This window comes from Ptychodera flava, chromosome 4, assembly GCF_041260155.1.
Source record: "Ptychodera flava strain L36383 chromosome 4, AS_Pfla_20210202, whole genome shotgun sequence".
NCBI lineage: Eukaryota > Metazoa > Hemichordata > Enteropneusta > Ptychoderidae > Ptychodera > Ptychodera flava.
In genome coordinates this window covers 35,955,554-35,979,725 of record NC_091931.1, presented here as the reverse complement: position 1 = coordinate 35,979,725, position 24,172 = coordinate 35,955,554, and the positions used below count along the sequence as shown (strand labels likewise).

General features: G+C 38.5%; 1 protein-coding gene across 4 annotated transcripts in view; it reads left to right on the top strand.

The window, feature by feature from the left end:
* The window catches only part of LOC139131606 (THO complex subunit 2-like), a 48,857-nt gene that overhangs the window by 12,510 nt on the left and 12,175 nt on the right, over positions 1-24,172 (top strand). Inside the window, exons 18-34 of one of the 4 annotated variants that reach the window (XR_011552164.1) lie at positions 5,971-6,067; positions 6,357-6,474; positions 7,307-7,486; positions 11,208-11,372; positions 13,340-13,500; positions 13,800-13,926; positions 14,334-14,475; positions 14,954-15,111; positions 15,577-15,705; positions 18,000-18,131; positions 18,346-18,414; positions 18,650-18,765; positions 19,498-19,579; positions 20,229-20,331; positions 20,803-20,950; positions 21,534-21,859; positions 22,133-22,783. Coding sequence is in view for 2 of the 4 variants with exons in the window: in XM_070697728.1 (XP_070553829.1) it covers positions 5,971-6,067; positions 6,357-6,474; positions 7,307-7,486; positions 11,208-11,372; positions 13,340-13,500; positions 13,800-13,926; positions 14,334-14,475; positions 14,954-15,111; positions 15,577-15,705; positions 18,000-18,131; positions 18,346-18,414; positions 18,650-18,765; positions 19,498-19,579; positions 20,229-20,406; positions 20,803-20,950; positions 21,534-21,859; positions 22,133-22,194 (2,390 nt within the window). In the remaining 2 variants the exon portion in view is untranslated. Of the gene's footprint in view, positions 1-5,970; positions 6,068-6,356; positions 6,475-7,306; positions 7,487-11,207; positions 11,373-13,339; positions 13,501-13,799; positions 13,927-14,333; positions 14,476-14,953; positions 15,112-15,576; positions 15,706-17,999; positions 18,132-18,345; positions 18,415-18,649; positions 18,766-19,497; positions 19,580-20,228; positions 20,407-20,802; positions 20,951-21,533; positions 21,860-22,132; positions 22,784-24,172 lie in introns of all 4 variants that reach the window. The other 3 variants (XR_011552163.1, XM_070697729.1, XM_070697728.1) reach the window with 3 other exon arrangements.

Here is a 24,172-nt window from a genome sequence, read left to right as displayed (position 1 = left end):
CAAACAATGATTTGATCGCAACGAGTATCTCGTGAACCCTCTTTCATTTTCCAACCATCGTATCAATGTGTCTCATTTTCAATCCCCATCATTTCAAGCTCCTGGTTTATTTAGACAAAATAATGAGTCATAGACGTGGGAATATGACGCGAGGTCAACAGTTCGGAACTTGGAGTGACCGTTGGAACGCGTTGCAGTGTGTTGTAGTTGTACATTTTTGTCAAGAATCCCATGACCGGCTGATGACTGTCTCTGTATTGGCGAGGGAGCATGCCGCGGTATCAAAGTTTACCTCACATAAACATTCATTGATCGCTCCAAAATAACATATTAAATTAAGATTTGGTGAAAATCCTTTTAAAATTCCCCATCTTGAGTGTTTTTGACAGAGAAAACCTCAACCACAGACTCACGATATTGATCGAGCTTTCACTCAGAGTGGCCGGTGCAGTCAACGCTATGCTCCGGGCTACCCATTTGAATCGCCGTTTCAACTTCACATTACTTTCAAACGATAAACATAAGTCTTTATTTTCCCACAAAATACCCTCAAAAAGTACCGATGTCTGTCATTTCTGTCATGTGGTGGCACATAACCTGTCACAAAAAACATCGTGTGTTCTTTTGAGGAAAAAATGCTTACAAGTCTCTCTCCCTTCCAGCGAACCAGACCTAATTAAGTATTCACGATACAGTTGTTGACCCGGTTTCATCGAAAGGTCGCTCTGTTCATATGCAAATTTCCGCTGCATGCTGCCCTACATAGATGATGTCATTATTTAGTCCTTATATGGATCTGAATTGGGTTCAAAGGGCAAGGAATGAATTATTTGTCAGTGACTTACTAGATCCTGAGCGACTTGTGTAGTTTACAGTTAGGCCTATCAAATGATTGCCCAAATACAACATCGGATTATGGGGATGACAAAATTTCTTTTTTTAAGACACGTCAATGCCGTTATCGGTGAAGTTCACAGTAGAGAAAGTCGCGAATCGTAGCAACAATATGTTACTTCAAGTCTCGAACACCAAAGTCGTACTGTCCCCACGTCCGTTTTGAATATCCCTATAAAATATTGCCAAGTGTTTAGCCGACGTAGTATCGCAAAGTACATCAGATCATTGTGCAGTTTGTTTATAAAAAACAGTGGTGTGCGCAGTCAGAGACAAAACACCACCACTAGCAGAGGCTGTTCATTTTGCGTGAACGTCGCGATAGTAACTATTCAATAAAGGATTTACATGATGTACTTTCTATGAATAAAGTTACATTGCTTGTGCCCATGTGTAGTCTTGTTGCATTGCTGAGGTAAATTTCATTGACCAGGGAACCTGTCACGGTTGAAGCAACCCGATTTGACAGACTTTCAAAATTTCAGAAAATGTGCAGGAGAGAAAACGGTAAGTACTGTGACAGACGCCCGTCATGTACAGACGTTGTCATAATTATATGCCGTCATTTCCAATTTCTCACAAAAAAACTTGTCAACTCTTATCTGAGTATACAGTTATCAACTTACGTCGAGGTTTACAATGTGCGTCTCATTTCTGGTTGTTGTATACGAACGTTTTCACATTTTAAGCTTACATCCATCGCACGGTGTCATCTGACCTCGAGCAGTTACTTCGGCAATATTTCCGATCTAACCGACAGTGCTGGAGAGTTTCCTTCAATGAAATTCAAAGTCACTAAATTGCTAATTTGCCGACTTGCCGACGAAATTACGGTAGATGCATATTCTTGGATAGCTGCAGTACAGTACGTAGCTCGAGGTTTTGCCTGGGTATTTGGGTCGAACTGCAAAACCAGATCTGGTTTTGCCGTCTGACCCAAATTCCCAGGCAAAACCTCGAGCTACCGTACTGCAGCGAGTGGGGAATAGATAGTTGTTTAAATAAATAACCAATGCAAGGTTTCGTTTTTCCGACAGTTTCAGCGTATTAGCTCATTATTATAATAAGTTTAAATACAGCATGAATGGTTGTTGCTGCTGGCGGGAAATCAATGTTACAAATCACGTTGTTCAAACTGTCAGCCGGCCTAACCTGTAGAGTAGTACTAGCTGCCAGCTGTCATCGACGGCTTTTGTTTATTGATTCTACGTCCGGGCGAGCTTTCGTTCAGGGACGTCCCGAAATCGATTTTCAAAGACATGCAAGGCCAGTGTCCTGTATTTTTGTAAGAATATAGTAAACCGTAGATAAAGCCAGACCTTTTTTCTTGCCTATATTTCTAAAAGTCTCTCCTCAGAGGCAAAGACAATGTCGCCGTGTACGCCGTGTCCGAGTCTCGGCCTTGACATGGCACAAGACATACGTCAGCTACGTTTATTTGCGTGCGTCATACGGATGATACCATTATTCATCTGGGGGCTTTCCGACTGAAGTGGGCACATAGTAGATTTTTCTCGAGAAACCTACGACGAAAAAGACAGTCTAAATGAAAATATTTCAAGCATAGGATCAATTGGATAGAATGCTGAACTGCTGCAGCTTTTAATCACTGATTAATGGCATAGTTTGTTTTTTGCATTCAACGCATCCAATCGAGCAAGTAAATTTGGTTTGACCTGTTATGTACGTATGACAATGTATTTTTGGTTGGTCTCCGGCTCGAAGCCAGTGACGTCTCCGGACCGCAATTTCTGAGAGCCACGTCAAATCGCCACGATCAGCGGACGCAAAATTATTATTTTCAAATAGCCATCACCAAAAATTCACGGGAAATGAGAAAACCTGGCGAGAAAAACGGCATGGCATCAATGGTGTTGATAGCGTACCTACCTTTTCAAGCCATCAAGAACCAACTGCTCAGCTCGCCCGAATTCAATTCATGAATATGTTGGGCGAGGCAACGATAGTAATTTTTTTCTGCAAACGTAGAAAGACCTGCACTTTGCACTGAAAGGAATAGTTGGTAAATCTTTTCCGAAACTGAAAAAACTAGCTGAAGATATAGCCATCACTCAGTCAGTACGGCCGTGGCAAACTTGGGCGTTCATACCGACAATGGGGACACAGCATTTTCAAACGAAAACGGCATTGTCAAGGAAAGGCGATGATTTAGTTTTAAAGTTGAAGAAAATGCTCAAAATTTTGGTTGTGTTAGTTAATCCATCGAAATATTTTTGTTCAAAATGATAAAATCATAGACAGTCTCGATTCTACCGTCAATTACTCGATATGTACAGACTAAATCGACGATGGAGGATGCATTTAAAATGTGTATATGCACGTGAATTTACAACGCAATGTCCGCGGTACGTATACTTGTGAACATCTCAAACAACAGGCGAGTTGGTTTTGGCCCAGTGGGAATAGGGCGATCCGGCGAGTTGCTTCTGGGCGGGTTCAAGTAGGAAAAAGTGCTAGTTAGTAGTTAGTCATTCGTGCAAAACGGTCATCAAAACTTCAGGAAAATAGGAAATAATGAAATTTACTGAGCGATTCAACAAAAGACTTGGTGATACACATACGTAAAAGCAATTTAACTTTATTCATAGAAAGTCAATCCTTTAATTGGGTTGTTCCCATCGGTCATGCAAAATGAACGGCCTATGCTTTATGAGACACCCCGCGGTTTTGATAAACAAACTAAAAGATGATCACGGACAGAGCAATACTGCTGTCCGCTGATCAATTGTCGATATATGGATATTCCCAGCGGTTTCCCTATGTATATTGGGACTTTGATGTTCCCAGTTTTATTGTACCAGATGACATCGAATACATGCACTACACGGTCTATTGACTCGGCGTAATTTTGTAATCGCCAGTGCTAGATAGGGACGGAGAGTAACAAAAACTTTATTCTCTAGTGAGCATTTTAGCCAGTGTTCTATTATTCAACGTATATTAAGAAACTTTAGCAGTGCCTCCGTCATTTTGTACACAAAAAATTCAGACCTCCGTCCAGCTCCGCAGCTCCGAGTTATTCTCGACGGTCAAGTCTGCAATTTGCATTGTTACTATGGAAACTGGCCGTTTTCCGAGAAAAAGGAGCATGATTCCTCGAAGGCAGACTTTCGCTGTTTCACAATTCGATAAAGTGGAATGATTTGCAATATGTCACCTATGACCTTTAACATCATGTGGTGATCAGTCGCGTGAAATTCATACAGTTCTGATTCTTCGGACTTCACTGAGTTTGACAGAAAAGGATGCCTGTTTTCTGTGTTTCTTGGCCCCAGTTAGTTCCATGTAGGAATCATTACGTTACTAGAAAAAGACAGTCTGGAGGTTTTTATGTTCGGCCTCAATTGCTATTCGGAGCTGGAAGAATTTTGAATGTGGGATAGCGACTCACATGTAAAATATTGACAGAAGCGGACTTACGTATTTGGTTTTCGGTTGTAACAATTTGGCATGGGGACAGTTTGAAAGTCGAACTTTCATCGGGTATGGACAGTTATGTTAAACAGTACAGGTAAAAGACGTAACGCCATAGTTTTTGGCCGCAATAAATGTGGGGCGGGAACAGTTCTGAGCTGGATAATTGTAAGATATCGCAACCATTTTCAAAACATAACGACATGATAAATCTGTGGTCACGTACTTGGACGTAATCTTTATGCAGTGTAATAACTTTCAAAGTTGGAGAACGGTTCGTATTTAATACCACGGACTTCAGGAATAAGCATAACTGAATTTGACTACAGGCCCTCTCTATCATGGGGTTTGAATTACATGTAAAATACCATCAGAAAAAGACGTTTTTTCCGTCTCCAGTTTACTTTGTAGCGAGAACAATTTATGATGAATATCAGACTTTATCAGGTATCAACTCAAATGCACAGAATACTATCAGAAACGAACAGAGGAATTTTGAAAGCTTTTTGAGTTATGTTTTTTTTTGGTCCGAATTTCATTCGGATCGGGAACAGTTTTGAATGTTAGAATTTGTGGAGGGGTATCGACCCACATGTAAAATGTTAACAGAAGCGGACGTAATTTTTTGGCTTTCTGTCGTAATATAAGTTGAAATAGGGAACAGTTTTGAATGTCTGACATCATCAGGTATGGATGGACAGACGTGAAAAACACTGACAAAAGACATAATTTTTGGCCGCAATATATGTGATTTTGGAGCGGAAACAGTTCTGACAAATGTACATTTTAGAAATGTACGAATTATTTTGTTTCTTGGCCGTGATTTCTTCGAAACGGGGAGTTTTGAAAGTAAAGAAGGACTTTGATTGGGTAGTGAAACACATACATATCATGTGAAACATCATCAGAAACAAGCATAAATGTATGGTTTTCGGCAGTTGTAAGTACAGTGCAGAACGGGAGCATTTGTTAGTAAATACGTATCCTAAATAAAAGCAAGGCAAAAAGTTCATTACGGAAACATTTTTATTAATCACCAATCCTAGAAGTGTAAATAGTAAAATAACGTAGGGTGCAATAGCAGCCTCATGTGCACTAGATGAATATAAATCCTATCAAGTGTAGCAATTTTACTTCCAGATGGTTTTAGCGATAGTTTCCGAGAGTTGCAACATTGTATGTAAAGGTTAGCGAGATCGTTTTGACGGGTCTATTGTTCAAGTACTGATTGTCAATATTGCTGCCTTTGTCATGCACGTGAATAAATTTGCATACGAGTACATCAGGTCTCCAAGGGGAAACACTTCTCAGGCACGCCTGAGGCACGCCCGAGGCGCGCCCAAGGCGCGCCTCAGGCGAGCCTGAGGCGAGCCCGAGGCGAGCCTTTTGGTGCGTTAGTTCCGCTTTGAACTGATTCATAGTAGCTATGTTTAAGCAGACATCTTCTTGCGGATGGCATCAAAACCCCAGTCTGTGTTGATATGATATTCAAGTGAAGGAGAATAAAGCTTTAAGTAGCATTTGCTGAAGACTTACATTCATATTTTGTGTGACGAGTGACATGTTCCGTGAAACGTTTCTTCATGCTGGTAGTGTGTAGTCATGTGTGTGAAAGTAATGTGCTCCGTTTGTTTCTTGCAGGTCTGGCAAGCTTCTGTGGTGCTGTCTTCAGGAAATATAACATAGAGTTGTCTGGACTTCTGCAGTATGTGGCCAATCAACTTAAAGCTGATAAAAGGTACGCATAGTCAAGGTGTCTGGCATTCAGTAATTAACTGACCTGGAATGAAAACAGAATTTTGTTGAAACTTTTCCTAATAAAGTTGAAAAGACCCAATATATAATGATATCATCCCAGAAATTGTGAAAAAGTACCCCCAACATTACGTAACTTTTATTTGAATTGTCACAGTGTATGTGTTGACATTGAACCATTACCGCTGACATGTATGCTTGTATGGGTCATTCCATTCAGTTTGTGTTGCCTGTCAGAATTAACCCATTCTCTCTCACTCTCTCATCTACAGTTTTGATCTGTTAATACTAAAAGAGGTTGTACAGAAGATGTCTGGGATTGAATCATCAGAAGAGATTACCGTCGACCAGTTAGATGCCTTGGCAGGTGGTGAATTACTCAGGGCGGAGGTAAAAATAACCAACTGATTGGTAAATTGAAACCTGCATGACGGTGACTGTACTGCATTTTCAGTAAATTTGTAGGTGCTTTGAAAACAGAAAATCACCAGTCTCTTTGTAATAGGTGCTGTAAATAACGTAAGTCAAGGTGTGTCAGGTGATAACTATTAGGAGTTTTCTATCATAAAACGATGAATGTGTGAATAGAATATTTTTACTTGTGAATTGAAAATAACACTTCAATTGCCAGTTGGTTCTTGCGAGTAGGTCAATTTATTCAAAATCAGCGTAAAAGTCAAGTTAATCAGGAGATCACATAGGCATACTGCTGTGACACTCATTACTGCCATTAGATCAAGTCAGATAAATGACTAGATTTATACCTGTCCAGAGTGACAAGTCTGCAGAAATCATAGTCATGTATGTGACATATGTGGAGGGTCTTCTAATATTCAAATCTGTAGTATTGTTATAAAAATGTGTTGAGAGGGACATGTCATTCTTTGATTTTTGTTCACCAACAAGGTGGACTGAGCAGGAAGCAGGTGAAGTTAAACTCTCAGTGGAGATGATTCATGTTAACCCTTTGAGCGCCAAAGTCTATTTTTGTCCCCTTTATATAATAAACCCCAGTCAATTTTTCTCAGATTTTTGCCAAAATTTTGAGAAAAAACTATAGCCAATGAAATGTGATGTCAATTCGGTCCAAAATTATTAAAAAATTACAGAAAAATTTATAGAAATTGGTAAAATTTTGCACTAAAATTTGGGCGGGAAAAAATTACAGCGCTCAAAGGGTTAAACTTACGCACCTCTCTCCACTTGTCTTCTCTCCAATCAGGGTGGTTACTTCTCCCAAGTCAGGAATACCAAGAAGTCGTCTCAGAGGTTGAAGGATTCTCTGCTGGACAATGACCTAGCAATGCCACTGTGTCTGCTCATGGCACAACAGAGGAATTGTATCGTCTTCAAAGAAGGCAGCGAAAGGCATCTCAAACTTGTTGGAAAACTTTTTGATCAGGTCAGTGCGAAGTGTGGCCTGACAGTGTTTTTGTAGACACCCAACTTTTCCGCAGAAAATGCTTTGGCTGCACAATAAAAGTTGGTCATATTGTTAAGTCCCGCAAGCGGGGACTTTATGGGTTAGGTCATGTCCGTCCCGGCGTCCTTCCGTCCGTGCGCCTGTCATCAACGATTTCTGTGGCATCTGTGAAGCGATCGTTTTGTAACTGGGCATAAATGTAGTACCATATGGTCTCTTGATGCACAGTCCTTATTATCTCAAAATAATTCAATTTAGTCACCAAATTACTCTTGATGTCTTTTATTCAGACTTTTTTTTCTGAATCCGAATTTGAAGCCAATGTTTGGATCATGTAAATACACTGATGACGTAAATCACCGGACTGTACGATTATTTATGGGGGAGACGCTAGCAAAGGTTGTAGTCGATTCCAAAAGGTATTTCGCAGGACTGGTGACGGTTTCGGTTGGTCAGTTTTAGGAGTATTAGGCGTCAAGCGTTGTCTGTCGTGATGAACGAGAGCCACAGAAAGCTTTAGTAATTTGCAAAAAATGTCATCTCGTCAGTTTTAAACGTCATCGTTGACAAGTACTACGGTTGTTTATGCGGGCTCCCGTAAAATAATGGTATGGTCAGACGATTTGAATCGCTGGTGATCACATGCCTCACGCTGATCAGCTTTATGTCGCCCTACGATTGATTGTGCCAACGCACATAGATGCTCTAATGATTCTGTTTGTCTTGAGCGTAAAGGATACGTCGACTGCATTGGCCACGAATGATGCCGTCCGCAAAGTAATGCAGTACCGAAAAACCGTCATTAATATTCAACTTTTTTCGCTACTCGGAATTTGAAAGAACGGCTAGTACGGGATCGAAATAAAATACTCGAGAAAGAACGTCGACTTTCAAAGTCTGAAGGAGCCATGCTCTGCCCGATGGCTATCCCTTGGTGGAGCGTAACGGTGCGAAGGCCCGCGCTGTTTTTGGAGTTTGGTGATGAATGCCGCAAATAATAACGTTGCAGACAGCTTGCTGAAGCAAACAATATTCGTTCGTATAGCCATGACATGCATGTTGATGATGCCGATCATTGACCAATGTAATTTTGTCTTTCATAGTCAGGATGCAAACCTTTCGATAATACAACCAATGATACAGTCGACCATCGCAGAATTACGGACAGTGTTAGATGTAAAGGAATCATGAACGCAACCTTTCGATAATACAACCAATGATACAGTCGACCATCGCAGAATTACGGACAGTGTTAGATGTAAAGGAATCATGAACGCGAGTTCAGAGAAGAAATTGAAGCCAACCACACGACCTGACATATGCTAATGAGAGCTGCGTCATCCGCTTTGCCTGTGCAAACTCGTGTCGACGCTTCATCGCGCCGAACATTTGATACAGCGAACGGAGGAGCGATTTCCTGCCAACTGTACTACATGTACTAATATCCTATTGTGTCTTGACAAAGTCATAAATGCAAGTAAATACCCAGAGATTGACAATGAACTCTGTGACTACGGTATCGAGGCACTTGAAACTTCATCGATCATCTTGGATCAGACTACGTAAACCATGAGCACTTACAGCAACGCGTTTAGAAACGACTTCAGACAAGCGAAGTTTACGCTGAGAACTCGGAGTCATGTCGTTTGCTAATTCAAGAATATGCGGAAAGGTTTCCTGCAGTTCGACAATTGACATGTATTGCAGTAGTAATTCCTGTATCCTTGGTTGCATGCGAAAAGGGCTTCAGCTGCTAAAACAGGAGCCCGTAGTAGATTTTCCGACGGCAATGTAGATAATTTCATGTTGCTCTCAATGGAAGGGCCGTGTGTTGCCGATTTCCCGTACGGCAGAGCAAGATAGATATTTGCCTCGAGGGCTCGCAGAAACCCTAGGAATTCTTAGATGTTGAATGTTATTGGGATTTGTCAAAGTAAACAATGGCCCGTTTATGATAGTGTTGGTATTGATAAAGCTTGATTGATCACAAAGCCATTCGATAGACATTTTCTCGGCAAAGTCGACGAAAGACTAGTTTCGATATTACAAGGACTCTGGTTTCGTTGTTGATTGAAATGTTTTCTATGACATCAGAAATAAAACACGGAGAACAGAAGTTGATTACATTGCATAGTAGTATGATTATTTTTATTCATTCCGATTCAAGTTTTGTTCATGATTCGCATTTAAATTAGCCCAGTAAGCAATTTCAATGACCTCATGCATAGGGCATACGCATCGATGAAAACTTGATGAAACACTGGCTCAGATGCTGTGCTTTTGTTCATTTTCTCCCGATTGTTTAATATAAAGCTAGCTGCACCAATGGCGCTTTATAGCGATGCACCGTGTTCGATCTGAAACCGATGCCGTATTTAGTATTTAATTTAGTGTGTTTCTGTTGTCTGTCAGACCACACATTGTTACATTGCCGACCTGTCATGACACATTTTTATGAGAAAGCCTGCTAAATAATGTTGACGGGTGTCAGCACAGGGGGCACTTGCTCCTTGTTTATTTGTGTCTGCGTTTGTTTGTGTGTATGTGTTTGTGTTTGTTTATTTGATATGTTTAATAAAATAACAGCGAAAAGCTGTTTTGTTAATATTTGTCAATAAAGAGCAGTTTATTTATTTGTTTGTTTGTTTATATTAATTACCGATGGTTAGGGTTAGGTTAGGGTTAGGGTTAGGTAGGGTTAGTGTTAGATTAGGGTTAGGGTTAGGTTAGGGTTAGGGTTAGTGTTAGGGTTAGGGTTAGGTTAGGGTTAGGGTTAGGGTTGGACGTATTCACTCCCTCTCTGAATATATAGAGGGAGTGAATACGTCCAACCCTAACCCTAGCCCTAACCTAACCCTAACCCTAACCCTGACCCTAACCCTAACCTAACCCTAACCCTAACCATCGGTAATTAATATAAACAAACAAACAAACAAACAAATAAATAAATAAACTGCTCTTTATTGACAAATATTAACAAAACAGCTTTTCGCTGTTGTTTTATTAAAAATAACAAATAAACAAACACAAACACACAAACAAACACAGACACAAATAAACAAGGAGCAAGAGCCCCCTGTGGTGTCAGGTGGAAATTTCCTTGCAGACGCAATAAAATCATCCACCCCCACCGGCAGCGCCCCCAAGCGGTGAAATGATGTAAAAACGAAACAATCAAGACATTTCAGAAATCGCCTAATGATACTCAGAATTCAACATTAACACAATTATCAGTAGTTTACAGCTACTAAACATTCCAAACAATGTAAACAGCGGGGACTGTGTCATCTTTCGATGACTTGTTAAAAAAAGCCTAGGAATTTGAATGTGTATTTAGTAGATGAAGGTACAACAGTTCTCATTTATCAATATTTCATATTTTGTGTATATGACAGCGTAAAATGTTTAAGAAAGAGGTATATAATGTGATAGCGTAGACCAGAGATAGTTTAGACCACTTGTTGTTCATTTCCTGAGAGGAAACAAAGAGAAAGTAATCGCACAAACAACATCTTAAGAAAGTTAACATTATTGTTGGTCTTTCTGATATTTCTGCAACAGATATGAGTCCAACATTTTAACAGGCAAAAAAAAGGATACAATCACTTTACAAACGTATCAAGAGGCAGTTGTGTATTCTTTAATAATGGCTGAACGTGCAGTCAGTTTTCACTTGCTGAAAATATTCATCCATCGACAGTGTCAAGATACCTTGGTGCAATTCGGTGGGTTCCTGGCATCACAGCTTGCCGCTGAAGACTACACAAAGAAACTGCCTCCCCTCGGCGACATGGTTGAAGGATGTCACATCACCCCGGATGCTGCCTTCTTCATGTACAGGCCAATGTTTGCCCATGCTATTGCCGTGAGTTTCATACACTTTCCTCTACTGTGGGTTTTTGGTTTCTTTCAGTTCTGGGTGGTGGATGTGAAAGATATGTGTGGTGCATTTTTTGTATTGATGGCTTTAGGGGCTGTCATTCCAACTTATAGTCAAAAAGTCGAAAAAAGGTCATTACAGTTATGCTCAACGGAAAGTAGACGATGAGATTAAATGATACCTTACTCAATTACTAATTTACATCAGACACTTTATTTCTAAAACTACACTAGTACCTCACAATATTGCTTGCGAGCGGCAAGTTCTCAAAGACAAGAATAACAAATACCAGACCTAAATGATTCCTTAACATAACAGTCGCTTGCCTGCTTCTCTGCCGACATGAGTGCCTTATCTCTTTCCACTGGTTTATTGCCGTAATCTTATACCACGATACTAATTACACAGCGACAAAAAGACAACTGTAGTTCTTGCTGAAATGAACGTCATCGCTGGGGTAGACCGGCCGACATTGTTAAGACACTGCTCAGTAAGTGTCAAGTAGATTGGATTTTTCAATCTTTAAAATCATGACTTCTGCTTTTGCCAATTTTCATTTTCTTTGACACTAAAATGCCTTAAAACAGATTACCCCTAATTCTTTGTATGAAAATGCCTCGACCTAACCCCCCTAATTCTTTGTAAAACAGGTCCACACTTACAATTGATAACAATGGGTATTTTGCCAAACCATGGTGGTGAAAATGTTACAATCAACTGCCACTCTGTAATTTGTGCTAGAGTGAAGATAAGTGTGGACAAAAACATTTGGATACAATTGGCAATGTTATCACGCATGGGGGTCTCTAGCTATGTACCATATCGCCAACTTTACAATTCCTAAGCTACTGATGATTAATGTGAAATACTGTCTATGTGTCCACTGTTCTGTGTATCTCTTCTAGCAGTCAAACAGTGGTGCAACTATTCTCATGCATACTCTTCCAAGTACATTTGATTGGGATGTTTAACGTTTTGTGTTTATTATATCCAATCAAATGAGACTTTGTCTATCTGTTATTCAATGGCTCAAAATTGATGAGGGTCAATTACAGATTTGTATAATCCTCTACAAGATTTACTCGCCAAACCAGAGAAACCATATAATTATTGTCTGTTCAAGATATCTTTGCAAGAGCTTTTCAGACAAAACGTTTGATTCATGAATGATGAAGATGTTTCATTATTTGCCTTTAATATCTCTTTGAGAGGCACATATGTTACTTCATGCTTCAGCCAACTTACAGTTGTCTTTTTGTCGCTGTGTAATTAGTATCGTGGTATAAGATTACGGCAATAAACAGTGGAAAGAGATAAGGCACTCATGTCGGCAGAGAAGCAGGCAAGCGACTGTTATGTTAAGGAATCATTTAGGTCTGGTATTTGTTATTCTTGTCTTTGAGAACTTGCCGCTCGCAAGCAATATTGTGAGGTACTAGTGTAGTTTTAGAAATAAAGTGTCTGATGTAAATTAGTAATTGAGTAAGGTCTCATTTAATCTCATCGTCTACTTTCCGTTGAGCATAACTGTAAAAGAAATGGTTCTGAAATTGATATTCTGTTTTGGGTATGATATATAGAGTCTAATCCTCATTGCCATCTTTTCCTACAATGATTAGGATTGCATCCTGAAGATACAATATCATAAAATAGTAACATTGTGAACTTTGTTAATGTCTGTGCAGTGAAAACATCTGTAACTTCTGATTATGTCTTTGGTGTTTCTTTGACATGCAGTAATGTAATGTTTAATCAGCACTCGCTGAAGTTCGATGTCATAACCTTTGTCTTACATAGTACATTTCAGCAATGTACGAAGCATGAAAGAACTATTTGATATTCAACTGAGAGAAATTAAGAAACATAATAAAATGTCTGAGCCGCTACTTCTAGCTGTTAGACTGTGAAATACTCAGTGGACTGTTAAGTTTTCATTATTTGTTATATTGTAGGCCAAAGTGGATGAGCTGAAGAAAGCAGAGAAGGGCAGCAAACAGTCAACTTCAGGAAGTCAAAAGTCACAACGTTATATCCAGGCTGTAGAAACAGTACTAACTCCAGTCACAGAGTCTGTCCGAACATTACATATACCCAAAGTCTGGGATGACGTCAGGTCAGTTTTAACAGAAATTTGGAAAAGAGTTCAGTTTGTGATCAAAGTAGTAGAAACTGTTTTACTGTGTTTTACTTGAGATAGGAATAATATCCTAGAGAGAAACCAAAAACTTTTTTAGCAATGTGCACAAGATCTTTATTTTCACCAGTGACAAGTTTTACACAGGCAAGTGACAAAGTGAACATTTGTTAATAATTTTTAATGATTTTCAAAGCTGTAAGGCATAGAGTAGTTCAATTGGTCTGTTCATGAGTTGTAACTCAACATTTTGTGTGTGTGTATCCTATGTCTTGCAGTCCACAATTTTACGTGACATTTTGGGCCCTTTCCATGTACGATCTGTATGTGCCTAGCAACAGTTATGAAAAAGAAATCACAAAGATCAAAGGTCAACTAGCAACTTTGGAAGACAACAGAGATGTGGTAAGAACCCATATTTGTGTACTCATAGGCAGAATTTTACCCTTTCACCAGCATGGTCTTGCCCAAAGCCATTGTTTTATCAATGGTGAGTGTGGACTGGTGTACAGGGAATTAGGGGTGAACAGGTTATCGAAAGTAAGATTGATGATGCAAATACACAGGTCTATCTGCAGCAAAACATATGAATGACAATTTGTTTTGAATTTCTTATGTTGTAATGAAAGGGTGACAGAATGATTTTATATGAGCCTAGACTATAGTGACTCGGATTGGCTATCAAGATACTAAACTACTAATTTTGATGCTGTACACAGACACACAGACGATAATTACTGCTATAAACACATGTAGTCTTTTTTCATCTTTTTCACTGATTCTTTTGTCATATTTTCACCTTCACCTCTCAGGCACCGAGTAAAAAGAGGAAAGAAAAAGAGAAGTACAATCTACTGATAGACAAGCTGAAAGATGAAGAGAAGAAACAACAAGAACATTGCCAAAGAGTGATTGCCAGGTTTAAACATGAAAAAGATAACTGGTTCCAGTCAAGTAAGTGTTTGCTAAAAGACGACATCTCATGGAAAGGATGTTTTGCAGTCCTTTTTGTTCTAGCATACAAAAACATATTCTTTCCGTAGCTGTCAACAAGAGATTGTCGGTTGTTTTGTAATGTTTCAGTATGATTAACCTGTTCACCCCAATTCCCTGTAAACAGGTCCATATTTACCATTGATAACAATGGGTTTAGGCCAAACCATGGTGGTGAAAGGGTTTTAGCCACACATTTGACATGATGCATTGCAAAAAAGATAATAAACCATTTTTAAGTTGGAATTACCATATGCAGAGTTAGTCTTTACAGCAGCTTTTTCTTTTCAATTACTACTGTACCATTGAAAGCAAATCTTTTTGATAGGGAAATATTCTTGAGCCATACCAGCTTTTTCAAACCTTTTCTATGTTTAAAAGTGTCAATGTAGTTTTGACTACTTTACTAATCCAAGGTGTTTTTTCCTTTGTTCTGTAGGGTCCACAAAAAATGATACAATAACACAATTTTTACAGTTGTGTGTATTTCCACGCTGTTGTTTCACTGCCAGCGATAGTGTCTACTGTGCTAAGTTTGTACACACTATCCACAGTCTCAAGACACCAAACTTCTCCACACTCTTGTGTTATGATAGGGTAGGTACAGAATTGGAAGACTTTCAACTCCTGTGTGCAGAGTACACTTGTTTATCATTCCAAGTGAAAAAAAAAGTGAGACTACTGTCGTTGAGTCAAAGGTGATAATGCAAGTGTGGCTAACTACTGGAAGGCTAGACAAACTTTCATACTAAAAAGTTATTGCATTTAGTGCTGAACATGTATCATGAAGCTGACATTTAATTAAAAGATTTCTTCATCTCAGAAGAAACAAATATACGACTCGTACATTCTCTATCTTACTGTATAATAAAACCAAAATGGAGACGACCACAGCCATATAAGATGCATATGCTTTAAGATAATCATTGATAAAGCAAAATTGCTACACCTCTTGTAGAGATCTATATCTTTAACATCCTGCAAAGGTTACTGTCGTATACAATACTGGTTGTTCAACTTGGTTTTGTTCACTCACACCACTGTGTTATTGCTCTGTAACAGGTGTTTTCAGATATTTCGTACATCGTAGCAAGCTGTACAGAGAATGAGGCTAGTCGGTACGGTAGATTTCTATGTGCAATGCTGGAGACAGTTATGAGGTGGCACAGTGAGAAACACATCTATGAGAAGGTGAGATCATTCTTCAATGTTGACAATTTTCTGCATGTATTCCTTTTCACGTATGTATAGAGTTTATTTTTGGATATGATATTTTATTTGCTCAAAGTCGAGTACTATTTTACACAGCAAGACAACTTTTATGGTGTGAGTAAGAGTGCTTTATTAGTCCCCGCGGACGAAGTCCGGCGGGGACTTATAGATTGGGTCCCGTCCGTGTGTCCGTCCGTCCGTCCGTCCGTCCGTCCGTCCGTCATCAACAGTTTCTCAGATACTGCTGAACCAATTTTGTTCAAACTTGGCACAAAGGCATAGCACTATGACCTACAGATGCACATCGATTTATTTTGCGATACGATCCAATATGGCCGCCAGACGGCCATTTTATTACAATTTTTTCATGTACGGAGCCATAACTCAGACATGTTTCAACCGATTTTATTCAAAGTTGGTACAAGGACATTGACCAATGTAATAGATATGCACGTCAATTTGTTTTGTGATATGATCCAATATGGCTGCCAGGCGGCCATTTTATTACGATTTTTTCATGTACAGAGCCATAACTCAGGCAAGTTTCAACCGATTTTATTCAAAGTTGGTACGAGGACAATGACCAATGTCATACATATGCACATTGATTTTTTTTGTGATACGATCCAATATGGCCGCCAGGCGGCCATTTTGTTTTGATTTTTTCATGTACAGAGCCATAACTCAGGCATATCTCAACCGATTTTATTCAAAGTTGGTACAAGGACATTGACCTATGTCATATATATGCATGTCGATTTGTTTTGTGATACGATCCAATATGGCCTCCAGGCGGCCATTTTATTACGATTTTTTTCATGTACAGCGCCATAACTCAGACATGTTTCAACCGATTTTATTCAAAGTTGGTACAAGGACATGGACCAATATCATAGATATGCATGTCATTGTGATATGATCCAATATGGCTGCTGTGCAGCCATTTTGTTATGATTTTTTCGTGTACAGAGCCATAATTCAGGCATATCTCAACTGATTTTATTCAAAGTTGGTACAAGGATATTGACCTATGTCATACATATACACATTGATTTGTTTTGTGATACGATCCAATATGGCCGCCTTGTGGCCGTTTTTTTTATGATTTCTCATGTCCTGAACCATAACTCAGACATGTATCAAGCAAATTTATTCAAAGTTGGTACAAGGACATTGACTTATAGTATACATATGTACTTTGATATAAATATGTACTTTGATTTGTTTCTCGATAAGGTCCGATATGACCACATGGTGGCAATTTTGTTATGTTTTTTTTTCATGTCGAGAGCCATAACTCTGGCAAGTCTTAACTGATTTTATTCAAAGTTTGTAACTGGACATTGAATTATGTCATACATATACATGTTGATTTTTTAAACGGTAAGATCAAATATCGCTGCGTGGCGGCGATTTTATTACAATTTTCTCATACTGAGCCATAACTCAGATATATTTCCACCAGTATCATTCAAAGTTAATAGGACATTGACATATTTCATACATGCTCGTCAATTTGTTTCACGTCATGTAGCAGTATCATGTCAATTATTGAAGTTTCATAATTAGGCTGATATGTCAAGAAATACTGCATCAAATTTCATGAAACTTTGTACAGATGTTAAGCTCACATTGCTTCAACAGTGAAAAAGACATTTATCAGTGTCATTTTAATTAATTTGTAATTGCATATGTAATGAACTTTCCTAATTAGAGTGATATATCCACAAATACAATGTCAAATTTGATGAAACTTGATACAGATGTTGATCTCATAGTGTTGTAAATACTGCATTAAACTTTATGAAATATGGTACCGGTGATAATCTTTTAGTGTCAGGATAGTATGAAAAAATGTTTTGCAACATCCTGTCAACTAATTCCCAGTTGACTCATTTAAGGACCCTTAGGATAGTGGCCTACATTGGTTTTATGTTTTTCATCACAATGGAACTCATTCTTGGCCATTGAGTGCCATCTGTATCAAAGTATTTTTATCACAGGACCTGTAATCAAAGTACCCATTAGCAAGCGGGGACTGTGTCATCAACGATGACTTGTTATAAATAGAAATGATGTTGGGCTGTTTGGTAAAAGATGCTGCGTAACACACTTTTAATATAGCATTATTTGGTGTCTGCAAATGTTGAAGTCATTGATAGAGCTTGAGGAATACAAACTACAGCATATCCACTGTCAATGTAGATGGTAACATTAGCAGGAGACATATCACATTCAGTGTGACAGTCACCATTGCTTTCTCTCCTCTGCAGGAATGCGGTAACTACCCTGGGTTTGTGACAGTGCTCAGAGCCAGCAATATGGAGTCCAGCAGTAAAGCGGATCAGTTAGACTATGAAAACTTTAGACATGTCTGTCACAAATGGCAATATAAAATCACCAAGGTAATAAATATTCTGTTTACAGTAAAAACAGATATGGTATTGTAAGCATCACGGGAAGCATATTCAGTTTGTTATTGTGATATTGGTAGATGCAAAGCTTTTGAATAATTCTGGGTCATAGTCAGTGAAATCTGTTTTTTTTAGAAACATTTTAGATAAACATCTATTTTAGATAAATGTCTATAATATAAAGTCTTTCTTTTTGTCTATGAAGGCTGTGGTGATCTGCTTGGAATCTCAGGAATACGTGCAAATCAGGAACACTTTGATTGTTCTCACCAAGGTAAAGTGTCTATATTGAAGGTATTGGGTAACATGGGCAACTATCTGCACTCTGCCAAATGTACTTGTTTTATATGTTGAGTAGGTGATTGACATTGCACTGGGTCATATTTGAAGCCACTTGTCAATGATCTTGAAACAAACGAAGACTGTGTGTTGAAAGCTGATAGGGATGAACAGGAAATAATAAGCCTGTCATTGAGAGTAACGTTGAAATGTATTGTTTGTATCATTAGATCCTGCCTTACTACCCAATGGTGCAAAACTTCGGCCAAGCACTGGAAAGGAGAGTGGACAAAATACGCCATGAAGAAAAAGACAAAAGACCAGACATTTACGCTTTAGCCATGGGGTGAGTCATCAGTCTTTCTAGATTCAATCAAGTATTTGCATAGTGGTCAATGGAAAGATTTATGCTTTTGGGAGAATGCCTCTCTCTTCTCAATCTGTCATGTTTTCCATGAAGAATTGTGTATGATACACACTCTCCACCGCTATCTCGATATTCAAATTGAAATCATGTCACAGGGTACTTTTGATGACACAGGTATCCCACAAATGTCAACATTCTTTTCAGCCTGTACGATATCAGTGATATAAAAACTGTGGTTGTGTCAATTAAATTTAATTAACATACTATTTAAATTCTTTGATTATATGTTCTCTTTTTCTGTAGGCCATAAGATATTTTGTAAGGTATCTTTTTCATTTCTTTGGCGCGTAGGAGTTGTTTGCTACAATATTCAAGTAAACTTACATCACTTGCACAATTTAACGGGACTACAAAATTGGGATCTTCAAAATAATGTGCTGAACGTGACTATGACAATTGTCAGTATCTTGTAAATGCTGATGGTTTTAAATGTAAACGGCACAGCATACAGTACTTGTTGATATTCACCCAGTTATGCATGTGTGAAATAAAAAAATTTCAAAAGAACCTCCTACCATGAGTCACACATGTCTCTCTTAGGAGAGATTTCCAATGCATAATAACTTCTAGTTATAGCATAAAGTTTCAAAAGTAATTTTTCCCTCTAAAATCTCTTCCCAAGAAACTTTGTAATCACATCTTTCCTTTCAGTTACTCTGGCCAGCTGAAGGCAAAGAAGTCTGCAATGATGCCAGAAAACCTCTTTCACCTCAAGGATGAAAAGGAAGCAGCTGTGAGTGCAATGCAATAGATCAAATTATTAACCCTTATTAAAATAGTTTTTGGTCAAACCTATCATTAGTAACTGTGTGTGAACTTATTTACAGGATATTGGGGGTTGAACAGGTTTTAAACCCTAGATGATCAGTAACTGAAACCACCTTTAGCCTTTTAAGAGTTGTTCACCATTTTTGTCTCAGATGTCGACTACAGTTTGTTGTTCTACCTTAAAGCATGTTTAGACACTCAGAATGCAGTTTGTCAATTCAAACCTGTACATCTGTAGACTGCAATGTTATTGTGTACAAGTGAATTCTCAGTGATAGTACATTTTACACATATAGACGCTGTGTAGACAATCTGAATTTTGTGTTTCAAAATGCTTTGGGGAGTAGAACAAGAACTTGTTATTGATATACAAAACAAAAATAGTGAAAGAAATCATTAAAAATTTCAGCTACTCTAAATAAATTATTTTGTAGAGAAGTGAAGTGTTAGCTATTTGAAGGATAGGATGCAAATTTGTGTGAGCGGAAGTGTTTAAAACCTGACCATACAGCATGTGAAAGACTCTCTAGCTAGCAACATGATTCTATAAATCTCCATACAAAAAGAAATGTGTTATACATTATGAATTTGCAATGTCTATCTTAATCTTGCAGGCCAAGACGCAGTCACAGACACAGCTGAACAGTCAGTCCAATGGACCCGTTAACAAAGCAGATTCAGGCGGTGGTTCACAGACCACAAACCCTTCAACTGCAGGTACTGCTAGCATTGCTTCTTCTGCCACAACGTCCAATCTTAATCCGGAAGCCCAGCCTTTCAACCCAAAGAAAGGTATTGCATTCTTTGGTAATGCTTTACTTTATGGTAGCTTTCCATTATCGATAACTTGTCAATAATATTTCAAATTATCCTTTTAATAAATTATCCATAAAATGACAACATGTTGGTGTAATCCTATTGCATTTTATTGATCTATTAGATAATTGTATGGGTACAGCACCCTATAACAGACACACCATTGGATGTCCACATTATGTGTTTTGTTTTAAGTTACTGTTTGCATAATTATGTGCAGTGGTTTGGCAACATCCATGGTAAAAAATATGCATCTTCTTTACTTCTTCTTTGAATCATCAGACAAGTTCTCACAAAACAAGCCATAATGCATGAAAATATGTATGTATAATTGCCACTCAGTTAAGATTCTATATATCATAATTTTTAAAGAAAAAACAAAGGAATCAAGTGCAAAGACAAGTGGTGGCAGTAGTGGCAAATCCCAGGTGACGAAGAGCAACAGTTCCACTGGTGTCACATCCAGCAAGGGCTCCAGTTCAAGTGCACAGTCATCATCCAGTGAAAAGAAATCTTCAGGGTGAGTTAGATTCTTACATCCTGTGTAACATTTGGACAGTGTAAACTGTTACAATATAAAGGGAAAGCTTTTTCAACAATATTATTAGTTTATACATTATTTTAATGCTCATAATATGTGGTGTGAAATTTAGCCCTCTTTTATGTCAGTTGTGTGTGGTAATGAATTAGAAGCATGCTAAGTAGGGCTTGTGCTTCAATAAGTTTAAAAACTGGCTAATTTGATTTTGACCATTACAAACCATAGCCAACGTTTCAAATCTTTGTCATTGTTTATGTGGCTAACATGAGGTCTCCTTGTTTATATATATAATCATTGTTGCTTTGTTTTAAAGTTACATCCCCCCAGCATGAGAATTTATTTGGTTTTAAGGTTTTGCCTGTGAATACAACTTGCAATTGTTGAACTGAAAACAAAAATTTATCGTGATTTAAGTTTCTTTTTATGTTTGAAAATATTATCAAAGTATAACATTGCCAATACATAATTTGTCGTGTCTGAGAAGCTCCCACAGTATGATAAGATTTGCCAGTTTGAATTGTGAATTTTTAGTCAACCATGTTTGTTTTCCTCATTTATCCAGTAAATCAGAGAAAACTCAAAAAGAAGAGAGGGGTCACAGAGAAGACAAAGACAAGTCACACAGCAGGGAAGACAAAGAAAATGAAAAAAGTGACAAAGACAAATCACGCAAAGATGAGAGAGAAAAACGAGATCACGGCAAAGAGGATAAGAGCCAACGTGATGAGAAGGATAAGAGAGACAGAGAAGAGAAGAGCTTTGAAAGTCGTGGTCCGAGTAAGGAGAGAGACGCCCGAGGTGGCAGTCACACTTCAACGTCTAGTCAAGGTTCCAGCAAATCATCCAGAAAACCAGACCAGTCTCCAAGAGTAGAGGAACATGAGAGGGGTAAGTATTATTGAAGGGAGAGGAGGGGGGGGGGGCATTGGCATTCAAAAGAGCACGGCAATGATCTGAAATGTATATCATTTCATCAGCACAGAGAGAGAGAGAGAGAGAGAGAGAGAGAGAGAGAGATGATCTTAAACGCATTTGACTTCATCTGCTGAGTACTTGTCGTTTCATGTTACAAATGCAAGGCCAGATCTGCTTGTCATGTGTATGCTGAATTTAATGCAACTGTGCCATTCCCAACGTTATTCCATTCCCTTTTGTTTGCAGAAGTTAAACGACGGAAATTGGAGGGAAATATGTCATCCCCATCATCATCATCTGCTGGAAAGGTTAGTAGTAGTGTGTAAAAAGGTATATCTAAAAATAAAGAAATTCTAAATGCTGTAATTACTCTGACAGAAGATATCCAATCATCGTGACAAATTCAACGTAGTCTACAACTTCTGTGGAGTGGTTGGACCCCACATCCCCCCCTTTGGAGAGAGTGGAATTGGTGGCTGACTGACTGAAACTGGTGGAGTCTTCAATGGTGTGTGGTTGGGAATTGGTGACTTGGCAGCAGGGATGGCAGCATGGGTTATGGAGTGGTTTAAACAAATATCTCCGTGGTAGCTTCAAGGTCTCAACATAGGTAATCCCGGTAGAGAGAGAAAGAGAGAGAGAGAGAGGGAAAAAAGAGTAGTCTGGTCTTCAACATTGTGAGTATTGGCAGCCCCCCGAAGCAAGAGGGGAGAGAAAGAAATAAGAGAAAGAGAAAGAGGGAGAGAGGGGAGACAGAGGGTCATTTGGTTGAGCATTGCTGAGATAAATCTGCAGGTATGGTGTAACATCAACCAACATCTCCTCCGTCAGTGCGTGCACAGCCAAGATCTCCACTCTTTCTCATCATTTTTGTAGATTTTGCAAACCAGTCCTAAGGTGGGTACTCTAAAAAATGCACACACCATGAAACTTAAATTTTTTTTTCTTTTGTATTCAAACATTGTAAAAATTTGACGAAAGCCATGATAAGCAGTGTTGTATTTTTTGATGTTCATTGTACTTTTGATGCGAATAGCAATTACTGTCATGATCTGATTTGACTCATGTCATGATGAACATGACCTTGAACTGTGTCACTGTTCATTGCCCACAGTAGCATTTTGTGACTAATTTATGGATTGAAGAGCTAGCAGTCAAGATTCAACGTATTGTTCTGGTGATGTCACCTAGATCTCCGATACAAGTAACGCTGAAACCAGCAGCTCTTAAGCAGAAAATCATTATTTGCTGACATTTGAACCGAGGCACAGTGTAAAACAACAGCGTTTCTGGTTGATTTATCATCTTGATTATACATAATACTCCACTTTTTAGTCTCCAAAGGTGGCTTTGGAGATGGAGAGGATTGATAATCAGTGGATTCTAAAGAGTTCCCTTCTCTCAGCCTAACAAGTTATGCTTTCTTGCAGGGAATATACTCAGTGATTTATTGGTGTAGTGTCTCAGAATCTGCACTTTAATGGTCCGTGAACAGTAATATTAATGCTATACCTGGAGTGGCAACTTCCATGTGCTGATTGGACATCAAGTCCTGTCATTCTATATCTAGCTTGTAATTACAATGTAGCTTTTCCATCCCCATTGAGCGATAATTCCTACCACAGATATCTGTAAAGTTGTACAGTGTCTGTGCCAAAGGTATTTGAACAGGTCACTTGATAATTTGGCTAAAGCCATTGCATTTAGGTGTGTTGAGTCGATTGTTTGGTGTTTTGGCAGTCTTCTTCACGGATGAAACTTAGTCCATCAAATCAGTTTGGTTTGCTCAATACTTGTACAAGTTGTTGGTATATGGCGTGTGTATCTGAAGACGTATAAAGCATTAGATTGAAACGGAAAGCTACAAACTGGTATTAATAGCAGCATAAATTGTTCAAAAATTGATTTTTAATGCACGTATTGTACTTGTCAGGATGCTTTTGACTGTTACCAAGACAGCCCAGACAAAGTTCTCATGGTACATCTATCTAGTGTGTTCTTTGCAAAATGTAAAGGGTAGGAAAGTCATTTATATCTCCTAGTTGTTTTTTATATTTTTATATTAACATGCAAAACTGATGTGAAATTTCAGGATAATGACTAGAAATTACCCGTACTTCAGTCTAAAATTAGATTTAAAGTCTCACAATCAAACTGTGTATTGTCCCGATTATTTGAAGTTTTCGTGGATGTTTTAGTGATCTCTTGTTATGCTGTGCTAGTAGAATTTTGTTCTTCACGCTCATTATGTCAAACCTCTTTGAATTCTAGCTCCTACAGGTTGTA